Source organism: Coregonus lavaretus (assembly GCF_964263955.1).
Source record: "Coregonus lavaretus genome assembly, chromosome: 12".
Lineage (NCBI taxonomy): Eukaryota > Metazoa > Chordata > Actinopteri > Salmoniformes > Salmonidae > Coregonus > Coregonus lavaretus.
This window is the reverse complement of record NC_139999.1, coordinates 10,809,769-10,825,458: the sequence shown is the minus strand read 5'-3', so window position 1 is coordinate 10,825,458 and position 15,690 is coordinate 10,809,769. Positions and strand designations below refer to the sequence as shown.

General features: G+C 42.9%; 1 protein-coding gene across 1 annotated transcript in view; it reads left to right on the top strand.

Annotated features, from left to right (window-relative positions):
• LOC311138322 (neuron navigator 1-like) overlaps nt 1–15,690 on the top strand; it is a gene marked incomplete at its 3' end in the record, with an annotated part of 111,945 nt that overhangs the window by 46,109 nt on the left and 50,146 nt on the right. The window contains exon 5 of the mRNA XM_084173005.1: nt 11,891–12,032. Within this exon, the coding sequence (XP_084029131.1) occupies nt 11,891–12,032 (142 nt within the window). The remainder of the gene's footprint in view (nt 1–11,890; nt 12,033–15,690) is intronic.

The following is a 15,690-nucleotide window of genomic DNA, read 5'->3' as shown; positions in this document are numbered from 1 at the left end:
TGTGGCTGGTGCTAGCTGATAACAGATCTGTTGTGTGGTTGGTGCTAGCTGATAACAGATCTGTTGTGTGGCTGGTGCTAGCTGATAACAGATTTGTTGTGTCTGGTGCTAGCTGATAACAGATCTGTTGTGTGGCTCACGCTATCTGATAACAGATCTGTTGTGTGGCTGGTGTTAGCTGATAACAGATCTGTTGTGTGGCTGGTGCTAGCTGATAACAGATCTGTTGTGTGGCTGGTGCTATCTGATAACAGGTCTGTTGTGTGGCTGGTGCTATCTGATAACAGATCTGTTGTGTGGCTGGTGCTAGCTGATAACATATCTGTTGTGTGGCTGGTGCTAGCTGATAACAGATCTGATGTGGCTGGTGCTAGCTGATAACAGATCTGTTGTGTGGTTGGTGCTAGCTGATAACAGATCTGTTGTGTGGCTGGTGCTAGCTGATAACAGATCTGTTGTGTGGCTGGTGCTAGCTGATAACAGATCTGTTGTGTGGCTGGTGCTATCTGATAACAGATCTGTTGTGTGGCTGGTGCTAGCTGATAACAGATCTGCTGTGTGGCTGGTGCTAGCTGATAACAGATCTGTTGTGTGGCTGGTGCTAGCTGATAACATATCTGATGTGGCTGGTGCTAGCTGATAACAGATATGTTGTGTGGCTGGTGCTAGCTGATAACAGATCGGTTGTGTGGCTGGTGCTAGCTGATAACAGATCGGTTGTGTGGCTGGTGCTAGCTGATAACAGATCACTGAATGTTTAGTCTGTCCCAACTCAGGAACTACCATGGCAGATACCATGTGTACCCACTGTGTACCCACAACATTTAATTACACACTCTTGCTCCTTCTATGTGTAAAATCTCAAAGGTTGTCACAATGAAAAAACATGTGCAAATAGGTTGTAAGTAAACATATCTAGATAGGTTGGTTCATGTGATGATGATGATCCCGAGACCACCATCATGTTTTTGTATTTTCGAGACCACCATGTTTTTGTATTTTCGAGACCACCATCATGTTTTTATATTTTCCCCCAAAAAAAATTGGGGGAGGGGATAAATGTATCCCGGCCTGCGGTCTGCCAGTTGCCCATGCCTGGATTAAAGCCAGAGCAAATAAGAAATTAATCTCTGGCTTTTTTGTTTAGTGCTCCAACTTCTATCTGTCTCGAATTAGTCATTTTGGAAGTTTTTCTTGGTAAGCCCTTTTGTTGGGGAGGAAACTTCTTGGCCCACACAGTGCACCTCCCAAAGTCGTTGGACCGTCGCTCCTCTGACCTGATGACATCACAGTGAGAATGCTCTGTTTCTAATGAGGGGAGGAACCAGGATAACGTTTTCCAAGGTTCCTCAAGCCCTGCTGGAGGTTAGATTATGTTGTGGTTGATTTAGCTTTGTGAGTGACTTAGCTTTGTAACACTTCAGAGTTACTGGATGCTAGTCTACCCGGACCATGCCTGGACTTTCCACCCTTGTCTCAGAAAGTGAATAATGTTTTAAAATAGGTTAAAAGGAATAGGGCTTCTCTTCTGGTTCCTAGAGAGCCACCCTCCTGTAGGTTTACCCTCCAACCCTGTTCCTGGAGAGCCACCCTCCTGTAGGTTTACCCTCCAACCCTGTTCCTGGAGAGCCACTCTCCTGTAGGTTTACTCTCCAACCCTGTTCCTGGAGAGCCACTCTCCTGTAGGTTTACCCTCCAACCCTGTTCCTGGAGAGCTACCCTCCTGTAGGTTTACCCTCCAACCCTGTTCCTGGAGAACCACCCTCCTGTAGGTTTACTCTCCAACCCTGTTCCTGGAGAGCCACCCTCCTGTAGGTTTACTCTCCAACCCTGTTCCTGGAGAGCCACCCTCCTGTAGGTTTACTCTCCAATCCTGTTCCTGGACAGCTACCCTCCTGTAAGTGTACTCTGTCCAACCCCAGTTGTAACTAAACTGATTCAGTTTATCAACCAGCTAATTATTAGAATCAGGTGAACTAGATTAGGTTTGGCGTGAACCTACAGGGCCCGGTTTCCCAAAAGCATTTTAAGGCTAAGTTCATCATAAAAGCATATTTAAATCTCCAAGCTGTTTCCCAAAACCATCGTTACTAAAGTTGCACTTGAAAATGCTCGTTATTTACTGAGGGGCTCAGACCACTCGTAGAACAGCTAAGTGCGTCGTTAGATAATTGTTTGCCCATCCACATCATTTACACACAGAAGATCTCCGCTAAACATAGACTCAAGATGTTTATCTGTTTCTCTGTGACCACTGATAACTGCAGAACGAAGTTGACTACACATTGAAAGTTGCCAATGTCTTTGCAATTGTTACAAACAAAGGATAAAATTATGCTTCAAATGAAAACCGAGATGACTGCATTAAATGATAAACACAGCTACATAGGCCTATATATTTAAAACATATTGAAATCAATTTCATGTTCCTTCAATTGAGTTCCATTTTGCTAATTGTAGGCTACTGTCTGTAATTGTTGCCTCAATATATTTCATGATGAGTAGCGTGTGCAATGATGTGCCAAATCGGATTTTCTGCATTATTATTATAGGGTAGGCTAAGCGTTGAAATACGCCTCCAATATTTGCAGCCCTATAGATGATAATATATCTCTAGAAGCTGATCCGTCGTCAGTATTGTGGAATAATTATAATGTTAAGGTAAGATGTGAATGGAGAAAGCTGATCCAAGAGCAGCCCTGCCAATTTGTTTCGATCTTATCCCTTTCGACACATGCTCCAACGACGCACGTAGCCAATGTTCGGTAACGCTTCATTTGAAGATGTCCTTATTACAGAATAATTACATGTGTAATTACACTGTAACAAGTATTGTAGTTAACTGTAACAACAAATAGTTACACTGTAATAATAACATGTAAGTGGTAGTAATTGCGGTCTGTAATTACAAAGGTGTTACCAGCCTTGTTAGAAATGGGCACGTTTCCACTAAATTCACCAACTTAATGTTCTGTTTCTTCTCAGCTGTATTCAGTAACAACTGTCACAAAGGTTGTGATCCCTTGTGGATGCGCTAGGTGTCCGATAGATTTTGTTCAATGGACTCTAGTTATTGACCTATGAATGTGCACTGTTGAAAATATATCTCCACTCAGTGTTGTTGCTAGCACTTGCCACCAAAATAAAGCGTACCATCTGGGTTAACTTGGTCATGAGGAAAAACACACAGTTTCAAAGCATAGTGCATTTCATGTTTGCCTAAGTACAATGTAATTACTAGTTGTTACACAGGATTTAGATAGTTAAAAGGAATTGTATCTTGAGGGGTACTTACTTGTAACTAATGTGTATTTATACAGCACATTAGCCATCCTGACAAGCTGGCCCTAATTTTAAAGCTTCTGGAAGTTTCACTTAATTTCTGTACCTTATTGTGAAATGAAGTGGAACTTCCAGAAGCTTTAAAACTAGTAATTACATTTTACTTAGGCAAACATTACATGTACTGGGATGGGATGACACTCGTATTAGATCCCAGTCAGTGAGGTTGACCTACTGATCATGTTTTTAACAGCTCAACCAAGTTAACCCAGATGGTACGCTTTATTTTGGGGGCAAGTGCTAGCAACAACACTGAGTGGAGATATAGTTTGAACAGTGCACATTCAAGGTTAAGTAATTAGAGCCAATTGAGCATCGGCTATAATCTCTGACACCCAGTGCATCCACAAGGGATCCCAACCTTTGTGACAGTTGTAACTTTATGCAGTTGAGAAGAAGAGAAACACTAAGTTGGTGAATTTAGTGGAAATCTTCCCATTTGTAACAACCATGGTAACAAACATGAATTGTTACACCTGTATAATTACATACTGTAATTACTACCAGTTACATGTTATTACACTGTAACTATGAGTTAACTTGTTACAGTTAGCTACAATTCTTGTTACAGTGTAATTACACATGTCTTTACACTGTAATAAGGACCCTTTTAAAATGAAGTGTTACAGTTATTTCTGCGCTGTGTTTTGGGAAACACATGTTCCATCTTCGGCCATTGTAGGAATGATGCATCATTAAAACACTCATAACCCTAAGTTCCATTGCTATCGGGAAACCGGACCCGGGATGTTAGCTCTCCAGGAACAGGTTAGAGCCCTGTTGTGGAGCAATATGCATTTAGCTACAGTAACACAATGGGTGTATTTATTGTAGCCTACTAGTGTAGTGGTCTATTTGAAGTCCAAGTGAACATTAGCTGCTTCTCTATGCGCTCATCTCTCCTCCCTGGTGGTCCTCTGACTCAAGGTCAAGCAGGGAGGATACTCAGTCAAGCTGTCCTCCTGGAAGACAGACAGACAGACAGTGAGGCGGTGTCCCTTATCGCTCCAGTGTTCCAGCTCAGCAGGAGGTGGAGTAGAGAAAACAGAGACTTAGCCCAGAGAGAGTATATAAAGAGCTTAGGTTATATTGATTAGCTTTCTATCCTCTATGTAAATGTTTTAAGCGTATGTAGTGTTGACATATATAGCCTACAGCAAAGCAAGGCTCCCCCTAACTTCCAGATTAATTCTGTAAACATTTTACTTATTATTTCTCTGTACATTTAGCATATTGTCATCTTAAACATAATAGCCCTTGTCAAATGCCATGTTATGTCATATCGATATTATCCATGTTAATCCTAAAGAGGGCAATATTTAAGGGTTATTGAACAATTAGTTTATTAAAGTAGCTAGAATGGTGGTGTTGATGATATGATGTGGGTTACATGTGGCAGTTTTGGGAACAGCTGTTAGCCATCAGGAGAGGGAGAGTAGGGGGGTCACTTTTTAGCCTCCTACTTGGTTGGGGGTGTTTCCCAACTGGTTAGCAGTCCTTACTGTATGGGGAACAGGGAATAGGAGGTTGCTGCAATGAAGATAAGAATTTGAATGGAGCGTTGAGCCTTCCTTAAGGCTACATGGACGTTATGGGATTTGTTTTCTTCTAAATGCCGTTTTATGTCAGAATTGCGCGAATATGAGCGGACGTGTGCTAATTGGGAAAGTGCCGCCGATGCGGCAGCGGACTGCGCCCGGTGCGAAAAGGACAATACATTTTACTCTGGGTCCAAGGTAGGCACAAAGCAGTGATGATTATAACGATACAGAACAGCGTGTAACACCATCAGACGATGTAGTGTGGCTCTGTAAATTATTCTCAATACTGTGAACGCATGGAATTTGAATGACTCGAGTTGACCAATGAACTGTTTAGAATGTAACATTGTACCCATTGTAGCTTGCTTACCTGATGAAATGATGGGAATTAAGCTGGCTACTGTTGAAAAACAAACAAAAGCATTGAAAAGAGAAATGTAATTATGTTATTGAAATCAATCAACTGAATGCATAGTTGCAGTTTAAAATAAAATAAACTGATGAGTGATTTTTTTATCTATCCACAGAAGCTTTCCCATGGGACATTTTGAATCTTGATCATTTTTTACCTGCTAATGTAATAGAGTTTTGATACAATTACTAGCTTATAGGCTATATAGTAAAAATACTGTCATTTTCAGTATTCCTTCTAAAAAGGATATATCTGTATATAGGCTACCTGTTGGGTCAATTGTTCAAATGGATCTAGAGCAAGTGACTCAGAGACAGACGGTGAACATTTTGCTTATCAAGCAAAGCTCTATACTTTGGCAAGCAAACACTGAGGTCTTGTTAGATGGAGAGTTGGCACTTGTTTGTCAGAAGCGATTATGGGATTGGTTAAAAGAACATCCTCCATGATGGAATTGTGGCAACAGAACCACAGCTATCTGGGTAACTGAAGATTCATTGAGCGTTCAGCCACAGGTATGCGCTCCCAAGAGTCATTAAGTTTATTTCGGCCTAGCTGTGTGTCTACCATCCTTCTCCCAGACCTGTAGTTGTCACCAGACCAGGGACAAATACATACAGTGCATTCAGAGAAAGTGTTAACACCCCTTGAATTTTTCCACATTTTGTTGTGTTACAAAGTGGGATTAAAATGGATTTAATTGTAATTTTTTGTCAACTATCTACACAAAATACTATAATGTCAAAGTGGAAGAAAAATTCTAACAATTGAAAAAGAGAAAAAAGAGAACACTGATGTATTTTGATTAGAGAAGTATTCAACCCCCTGAGTCAATACATGTTACAATCACCTTTGGCAGCCATTACAGCAGTGAGTCTTTCTGGGTAAGTCTCTAAGAGCTTTGCACACCTGGATTGTACAATATTTGCACACTATTCTTTTTAAAATGTTTCAAGCTCTGTCAAAATGGTTGTTGATCATTGCTAGACAACCATTTTCAGGTCTTGCCATAGATTTTCAGGCAGATTTAAGTCAAAACTGTAACTCGGCCTCAAACATTCACTGTCTTCTTGGTAAGCAACTCCAGTGTAGATTTGGCCTCGTGTTTTAGGTGAATTTGGCCTTACTGAAAGGTGAATTTGTCTTCCAGTGTCTGGTGGAAAGCAGACTAAACCAGGTTTTCCTCTAGGATTTTGCATGTGCTTAGCTCCATTACGTTGATTTTTTATCCTGAAAAACTCCCCAGTCCTTAACGATTACAAGCATACCCATAACATGATGCAGCCACCACTAAGCTTGAAAATATGGAGAGTGGCACTCCGTGATGTGTTGTATTGGATTTGCACCAAACAAAACACTTTTTATTCAGGACAAAAAGTTCATTGCTTTGCCACATTTTTTGCAGTATTACTTTAGTGTCTTGTTGCAAACAGGATGATAGTTTTGGAAAATGTTTATTCTGTACAGGTTTCCTTTTTTTCACTCTGTCAATTAGGTTAGTATTGTGGAGTAACTACAATGTTGTTGATCCATCCTTAGTTTTCTCCTATCACAGCCATTCAACTCTGTAACTGTTTTAAAGTCACAATTGGCCTCATGGCGATATCCCTGAGTGGTTTCCTTTCTCTCTGGCAACTGAGTTAGGAAGGACGCCTGTACCTTTTTAGTGAATGGGTGTATTGATACATCATCCAAAGTGTAAAGAATAACTTCACCATGCTCAAAGGGATATTCAATTTCAGCTTTTGTTACCCATCTACCAATAGGTGCCCTTCTTTGCGAGGCATTGGAAAACTTTGTGGTTGAATCTGTGTTTGAAATTCGCTGCTCGACTGAGGGACCTTACAGATAATTGTATGTGTGGGGTACAGAGATGAGGTACTCATTCAAAAATCATGTAAACACTATCATTCCACACAGAATGAGTCCATGCAACTTATTAAGTGACTTGTTAAGCACATTATTTCTCCTGAACTTATTTAGTCTTGCCATAACAAAGGGGTTGAATACTTATTGACTCAAGACATTTCAGCTTTTCACATAATTCCACTTTGACATTATGGGGTATTGTGTGTAGGCCAGTGACAAAAAAATCTAAATGTTATCCATTTTAAATTCAGGCAATTACAACAAATATGTGAAAAAAGTCAAGGGGTGTGGTCCTCTGTAGCTCAATTGGTAGAGCATGGTGGTTGAAACGCCAGGGTAGTGGGTTCGATCCCCGGGACCACCCATACGTAAAAAATGTATGCACACATGACTGTAAGTCGCTTTGGATAAAATCGTCTGCTAAATAGCATATTATTATTATTAATACTTTCGGAAGGCACTGTATGTTGAAAGTATTGGAGTTGCGCTTGATTTAACTTGGAGTTTGCTCTTTTGGGACTATCCCATTGGTTCCATATACTGGGCAATCTAAATGAAGTGCAGCTAAAGTATTTGGGATCATATGACACGGGTCTGGTTGTTGCAAAGACTTGACCATTAATGGTTTACGCCCCTTTTACTACCTCGTAACATCTATAGGGTCAGACGATCCACATGTTTGTGTGCATGTCTGCTTTACGAAGCTAGTTATGTTTGCGCTGTGTCATGTCAATAGTTAAAATGACCTCTTTGATCTTGACTGGCTACCTGGTCCCTGCATCCGGCCTTTAATTTCCTTCCGTAACTAGCTAGTGTATAGGGGGCTGTAATGAAAGAGTTACCATAATTGGGTAACATCGGTGGCTGCTGGTCACTAATAGTGTAGACTGGTGTTTGGGATTTCAACAAGATGGATGACCATTAATAAGCTTTTAAAAACTAATTAAGGCAGCAATAATGGATTTTAGACAATGCTTTTGTCAAGAACTTCATCAAGGTCACAGCACACACTTCAAAGGTGGGACTCTTCAATAGTGAGCAGCAGCAGCTTTAAACCTGTAAAGATGACGTGTGTGTGTGTGGAGGAAGTGCCATGTTGTTTTATTAGGTGTGATGCCTGGGTGCTTATCCAAACTGACCACTTATTATTCTGGCACGAATGACATCAAAGTGTCATGGTGGTGTTCATCTTTCTCTGTATGAGGATGTTAGTGGTTTGTTTCTGTTGTCACAGCTGGATGAGTATGGTTGACATAAATCATTATAGTGCAAAATGTCACATTTCTCTGCATGATTGGAGATGTTTTCAATGTAGTATGATTGACTGAATCAAGTGAAATCATTGTTAGGTTTAGTATCCCTACAACAGGGCTGCCCAACCCTCTTCCTGGATATCTACCATCCTGTAGGTTTTCAGTCCAACCCTAATTTAGCATATCTGATTCAGCTAGTTAAGGTCTTGTTGAGCAGCTAATAAGTAGAATCAGGTGTGTTAAATTAGGGTTGGACTGAAAACCCACAGGATGGTATATCTCCAGGAAGAGGGTTGGGCAGCCCTGCCCTACAGTATGCAGAAAGTTGTCTTCTAGCAGTAAGATTGTCTAGTCTAGCCATGCACGTCTAGTACATTACACAATGATATGCTTTTTCAATAAGAGTCGTCTTCTTGCACACAGCTGGTCCCAGTTTGTGCTCCGCTAGGGAGGAGTGGAGAATGTAGATCATATTGTTCCCTCCCTCCTTCACCCACCACACAACCCCTCCCTCAATCTTTCAAACCAAAACATTTTCTCAGTGACAGAAATTCAAATAATAGCACTAACGCATAAATCAGCCGGTAAGCTTGGAGCAGTGCCACGGAAAACAAAAAGCTCATTTCCACCCCAATGTATGAAGTATGTACTGTACGTGGATCAGTTCCTCCCTGTCTGAGTTTCACCTCTGAAATGTAAGCTCCAAAGTAGACATGTTGCAATATCAACAGACTACAGGCTATACAGAGTTACAGACCCTCCCGGTCTCTCCTGGATTTGCCACCCCCTTGGGGACATACAAAGGAATGACCCTGGCTGACTTCATCATGCGTGTCTAGTAACAAACCACTGGCAAAGAGCTACTGAATAAGCTGTGACTCGTTCAAATATAAAAGTCAGGGGTGAGTATTTGTGGGTCTCTGTTAATCAGTTCAATAATGCCAGAACACTGAATGCCTGACCTTGAAGAACAGGCTCTCCCTCAAAATGTGATCTTTATCAAGTAACAAACATGCTGGTTTCACCAGTTTGTGAGGATAACATTTTCAAATCCCAATGTAGGATCAAAGATGGAACCTTTCCTTAGACATCAACTCATCACACTTTTAGGCCAAGTTTTAGTATTACTGTGAGCTGAGGTCCCTGCTGTTCAGCCAAGTCCCGTGATAGAATCCCTGCTGGTTTGTGGTTGTTAAAAGACTACCACAGACTACTAACTGTTTATAGCATTGCTGCTTAGAGTGGCGACAAATGCGGCTCACCTCAGTACTCTGTACAAAGTTTATAGACCAAGAAGTCAATTTCATCCATTGCACATCACAAAACTCTGCTTAGCATTCAATATATAAACCCCCAATCTTGCCATCTTCAATATCTATTATCTCCATGTCAGCTAGACATAAGGCTAACAGATCAGAGGGATGCAATATCCGTACTAGTCTTGAAAGGATATTTAGAGGTTTGGAGAGGATATTAACTCATAAGTGGCACTAATTTTGTGTACTATCTGTATGTGTTCCCACGGGGGGCCAGTATGGAGAAGAAAAAAAAAAAGACAAAAAAAAAGGAAAAAAAAGTATTCACTCTGGATAAGAGCGTCTGCTAAATGACTAAAATGTAAATGTAAAATGTACAGGACTTATTTAACAAGATGGTTGTGTTTGACAACCACCTACAGAGAGCACTGCAGCGCAGCAACACAGATCAGTCTTAAAACTCTTAGCTCCACAACCACAAATGAAAACATCACTCAACACCCTGTCTCTGTGTTGTCCCACAATTCTGTGTGTTTTATATGTCTACCTGATGAGGGATGGAAGGAAGTAAATTCCCTAGTTTATAAACGACTTTTTAGATTGATGTATCCACTTAGGGGGATTGGTGCTTCTGAGAAATGCAAGATTAAGAGACGTTAGTTAATTTTGTAACTGACAACAACATACAGTATACTTTTTGTCCTGTACATTTATGGTAGCAGTTCATTTCAGAGCGCAAAATGATATACTAAAGTGTTCCAGTGACTGGTAGATTGTAGGTTTCACCCAATGCTTTTTTTTGGGGGGGGGGACTCACTTCTCCGTAGCCATGTGATTAAGTCCAATTGCCTCCTCTGCTTCAGACTTTCTATGGACCATTTTTTTCTTCCAGTGTTTCTACATATGCATTTCCATGTTCCATCGCCCTGCTAATTGCAGAGTAGGAACCCATAAAAAGCCATTTCCAATCTGCAGGGAAGCACAGACAGAGAAGATAACTTAGGAATGACTCTGCTCTTTAAGGCTCTTATTATTCTATCTACCTTTTGCTCTCTGACACGTTTGTGTGTCCGGATAAAAAATGAAATGCTACTTACCCCTGTCAAACTAATGAGAGGGAACGTAACAGTTACATACATCTAAGAGGTACTTAACATTACAGCACTCTTGAGATGTTTCTATTGAAACCATAAAGGCATAAAAGCTCGCTTCAGAACCCGGGTCTCCATTTAAAAAGTCTCTGCTTTAAATTCAACACTGTTTTGTCCTGCTCTGAACCTTACGTGACAATCGTCCCTTCTCAAATTCAGTTGCATGCAATGACCTGTATTTTCAGTGTGAAATTCAAATGTACTCCTATTCAGATGTATTCAGAGATCCATTTGGTCCAAGTATTACTTGCTGTCTTGTGAGCGAGCAACAGATTTCTGGGCTACAGTACCACACTGTGACTGCTCATCTGTGTGCCCGACTCCCTCCTCTCCAGCATCATATGTCCCAGGACAACCCAGGCCAGGCCAGGACAACCCAGGCCAGGCCAGGACAACCCAGGCCAGGCAGGTGGTGGGGTGACAGCCCAGACCTACAGGCAGCTGTCACTGGGATTTCCCCTTCTCTAACTCCCCTGCTCCCCTGTTCTATCGCTCCTTGGAGCATGCCATCCCTGAGCTACTTGTCAACCCACCGCCACCCTTGGCCTCGCCCAGTCAACTTGATTTAACAGAAACGTCCCGTGCTGAGGAAACTTCAGTCAAAGTGCCACTCATGGAGCTGTAGTTTATGTCACTGAGAGGATCTGTTGCATATGAGAGAGGATAAAGAGTTCCTAGTTGTGTTGTTAGAATCAAAGCAGCTGTGTGGTGTAACCTAGGCATCCCTTGTCTGATCAAACAGCTTGTAGCTAGAGGTGCCCACCTCCACTGGCCGTTACCATGGTATCCCTTCAGGAGGACAGATGGACAGTCAAAGCTGTTGCCAGTTTAGACCTACCTTTGTCTTCTCCTTTGATAACATCCTCTTTAACTACGAGGGGTTGGGTTAAATGCGGAAGACACATTTCAGTTGAATGCATTCAGTTGTACAGCTGACTAGGTATGCCCCTTTCCTTTTCCTTTACTGTTAGATAGCTTTGTAACTGTTAATACACTAACTATATATTCCCTCCTGAACAGTACCATGCTCTGCTTTATTATAACCTTTGACCCTTTCTCTTTTCAGCTGGGAAGAGAGCAGCTCCATCAGCAGTGGGCTCAGCGATGGCTCTGTAGACAACCTCAGCTCAGAGGAGTTCAACGCCAGCTCCTCCCTCAACTCCCTGCCCACCACACCCCTCGGCTCCAGACGCAACTCCTCTGTCATGGTGAGTGAATGGCACATTCAATCACAACAACCTTAGCTATGTTTCTGTTGTATCTCTGTAAACTATATAGGCTACAGCGCCGGAAGAAGATGGCTGCTGTTTTACAGCCCTCTAACCAATTGTACTATTATGTGTGTTTTTCCGCGTTATTTGTAATTTATTTTGTACATAATGTTTATGCCATCGTCTCTTATAACCAAAGAGAGCTTCTGGATATCAGGACAGCGATTACTCACCTCGCGTTGGACGAACACTTTTTTTTCAACGAGGCGTTCGCGAAGGATATTCTACAGACTCCAGACAAGGCCCAGATCCCCGTCATTCGCGTGAGGAAGAGACGGAGATACCGTGGACGTAGGTCGGGGTGCCTTGTAAAGATCCGACGGCGAACGAGTAAACTGCCTCTCCCATCAATCCTATTAGCCAACGTTCAAGCTTTGGATAATAAAATGGACGATTTAAGATTACGGTTATCCTACCAACGGGACATTAAAAACTGTAATATCTTATGTTTCACGGAGTCGTGGCTGAATGACAATAATGACAACATTCAGCTAGCAGGCTATACGCTACATCGGCAGGACAGAACGGCAGACTCGGGTAAGACGAGGGGTGGCGGTCTCTGTATTTTTGTAAACAACAGCTGGTGCACAAAATCAAATACTAAGGAAGTCTCAAGGTTTTGCTCGCCTGAGGTAGAGTATCTTATGATAAGCTGTAGACCACACTATTTACCAAGAGAGTTTTCATCTATACTTTTCATAGCTGTCTATTTACCACCACAAACCAATGCTGGCATTAAGATTGCACTGAATGAGTTGTACAAGGCCATTAATCAACAGGAAAACGCTCATCCAGATGCAGCGCTCCTAGTAGCAGGGGACTTTAATGCAGGGAAACTTAAATCCGTTCTACCTCATTTCTACCAGCATGTTAAATGTGCAACCAGAGGGGAAAAAACTCTAGACCACCTTTACTCCACACACAGAGACGCATACAAAGCTCTCCCTCGCCCTCCATTTGGCAAATCTGACCATAACTCTATCCTCCTGATTCCTGCTTATAAGCAAAAACTGAAGCAGGAAGCACCAGTGACTCGGCTAATAAAAAAGTGGTCAGATGACGCAGATGCTAAGCTACAGGACTGTTTTGCTAGCACAGACTGGAACATGTTCAGGGATTCTTCAGACAGCATTGAGGAGTACACCACATCAGTCACTGGCTTCATCAATAAGTGCATCGATGATGTCGTCCCCACAGTGACCGTACGTACATACCCCAACCAGAAGCCATGGATTACAGGAAACATCCGCACTGAGCTAAAGGGTAGAGCTGCCGCTTTCAAGGAACGGGACTCTAACCCGGACGCTTATAAGAAATCCCGCTATGACCTCCGACGAACCATCAAACAGGCAAAGAGTCAATACAGGTCTAAGATTGAATCATACTACACTGGCTCTGACGCTCGTCGGATGTGGCAGGGCTTGAAAACTATTACAGACTACAAAGGGAAGCACAGCCGCGAGCTGCCCAGTGACACAAGCCTACCAGACGAGCTAAACCACTTCTATGCTCGCTTCGAGGCAAGCAACACTGAAGCATGCATGAGAGCACCAGCTGTTCCGGACGACTATGTGATCACGCTCTCCGTAGCCGATGTGAGTAAGACTTTTAAGCAGGTCAACATTCACAAGGCCGCAGGGCCAGACGGATTACCAGGACGTGTACTCCGAGCATGTGCTGACCAACTGGCAAGTGTCTTCACTGACATTTTCAACATGTCCCTGACTGAGTCTGTAATACCAACATGTTTCAAGCAGACCACCATAGTCCCCGTGCCCAAGAACTCTAAGATAACCTGCCTAAATGACTACCGACCCGTGGCACTGACGTCTGTAGCCATGAAGTGCTTTGAAAGACTGGTCATGGCTCACATCAACAGCATAATCCCAGAAACCCTAGACCCACTCCAATTTGCATACCGCCCCAACAGATCCACAGATGATGCAATCTCTATCGCACTCCACACTGCCCTTTCCCACCTGGACAAGAGGAACACCTACGTGAGAATGCTATTCATTGACTACAGCTCAGCATTCAACACCATAGTGCCCTCAAAGCTCATCACTAAGCTAAGGATCCTGGGACTAAACACCTCCCTCTGCAACTGGATCCTGGACTTCCTGACGGGCCGCCCCCAGGTGGTAAGGGTAGGTAACAACACATCTGCCACACTGATCCTCAACACGGGGGCCCCTCAGGGGTGCGTGCTCAGTCCCCTCCTGTACTCTCTGTTCACCCATGACTGCATGGCCAGGCACGACTCCAACACCATCATTAAGTTTGCCGACGACACAACAGTGGTAGGCCTGATCACCGACAACGATGAGACAGCCTATAGGGAGGAGGTCAGAGATCTGGCCGTGTGGTGCCAGGACAACAACCTCTCCCTCAACGTGACCAAGACAAAGGAGATGATTGTGGACTACAGGAAAAAAAAGAGGACTGAGCACGCCCCCATTCTCATCGACGGGGCTGTAGTGGAACAGGTTGAGAGCTTCAAGTTCCTTGGTGTCCACATCACCAACGAACTATCATGGTCCAAACACACCAAGACAGTCGTGAAGAGGGCACGACAAAGCCTATTCCCCCTCAGGAGACTAAAAAGATTTGGCATGGGTCCTCAGATCCTCAAAAAATTCTACAGCTGCACCATCGAGAGCATCCTGACTGGTTGCATCACCGCCTGGTATGGCAACTGCTTGGCCTCTGACCGCAAGGCACTACAGAGGGTAGTGCGTACGGCCCAGTACATCACTGGGGCAAAGCTCCCTGCCATCCAGGACCTCTATACCAGGCGGTGTCAGAGGAAGGCCCTCAAAATTGTCAAAGACTCCAGTCACCCTAGTCATAGACTGTTCTCTCTGCTACCGCACGGCAAGCGGTACCAGAGTGCCAAGTCTAGGTCCAAAAGACTTCTCAACAGCTTCTACCCCCAAGCCATAAGACTCCTGAACAGCTAATCATGGCTACCCGGACTATTTGCACTGCCCCCCCACCCCATCCTTTTTACGCTGCTGCTACTCTGTTAAGTATTTATGCATAGTCACTTTAACTCTACCCACATGTACATATTACCTCAACTAGCCGGTGCCCCCGCACATTGACTATGCAACGGTACCCCCCTGTATATATAGCCTCCCTACTGTCACTTTATTCTATTGTATATATAGCCTCCCTACTGTCACTTTATTTTTTACTTCTGCTCTTTTTTTTTTTTCTCAACACTTTTTTGTTGTTGTTTTATTCTTACTTTTTTGTTTAAAATAAATGCACTGTTGGTTAAGGGCTGTAAGTAAGCATTTCACTGTAATGTCTGCACCTGTTGTATTCGGCGCATGTGACCAATAAAATTTGATTTGATTTGATTTGATTTACTGCCTACGCACACACGCATCTTACTGGGGAAACTGTAAGTAGATACCCTGTGAGGGCAGAGCAGTATGCCTGGTATTTTGACAGGACCTGAAAGCATGCTCCAGCAGATAAAAAGGAACATTTTTATCAGTGTGAGTTATGGAAGAACACAGTTTTCCCTCTAAGTTTAGGTCAGTATTTCATGACTGACATTTAATCGATTTCCCTGTCTACCTGTCTA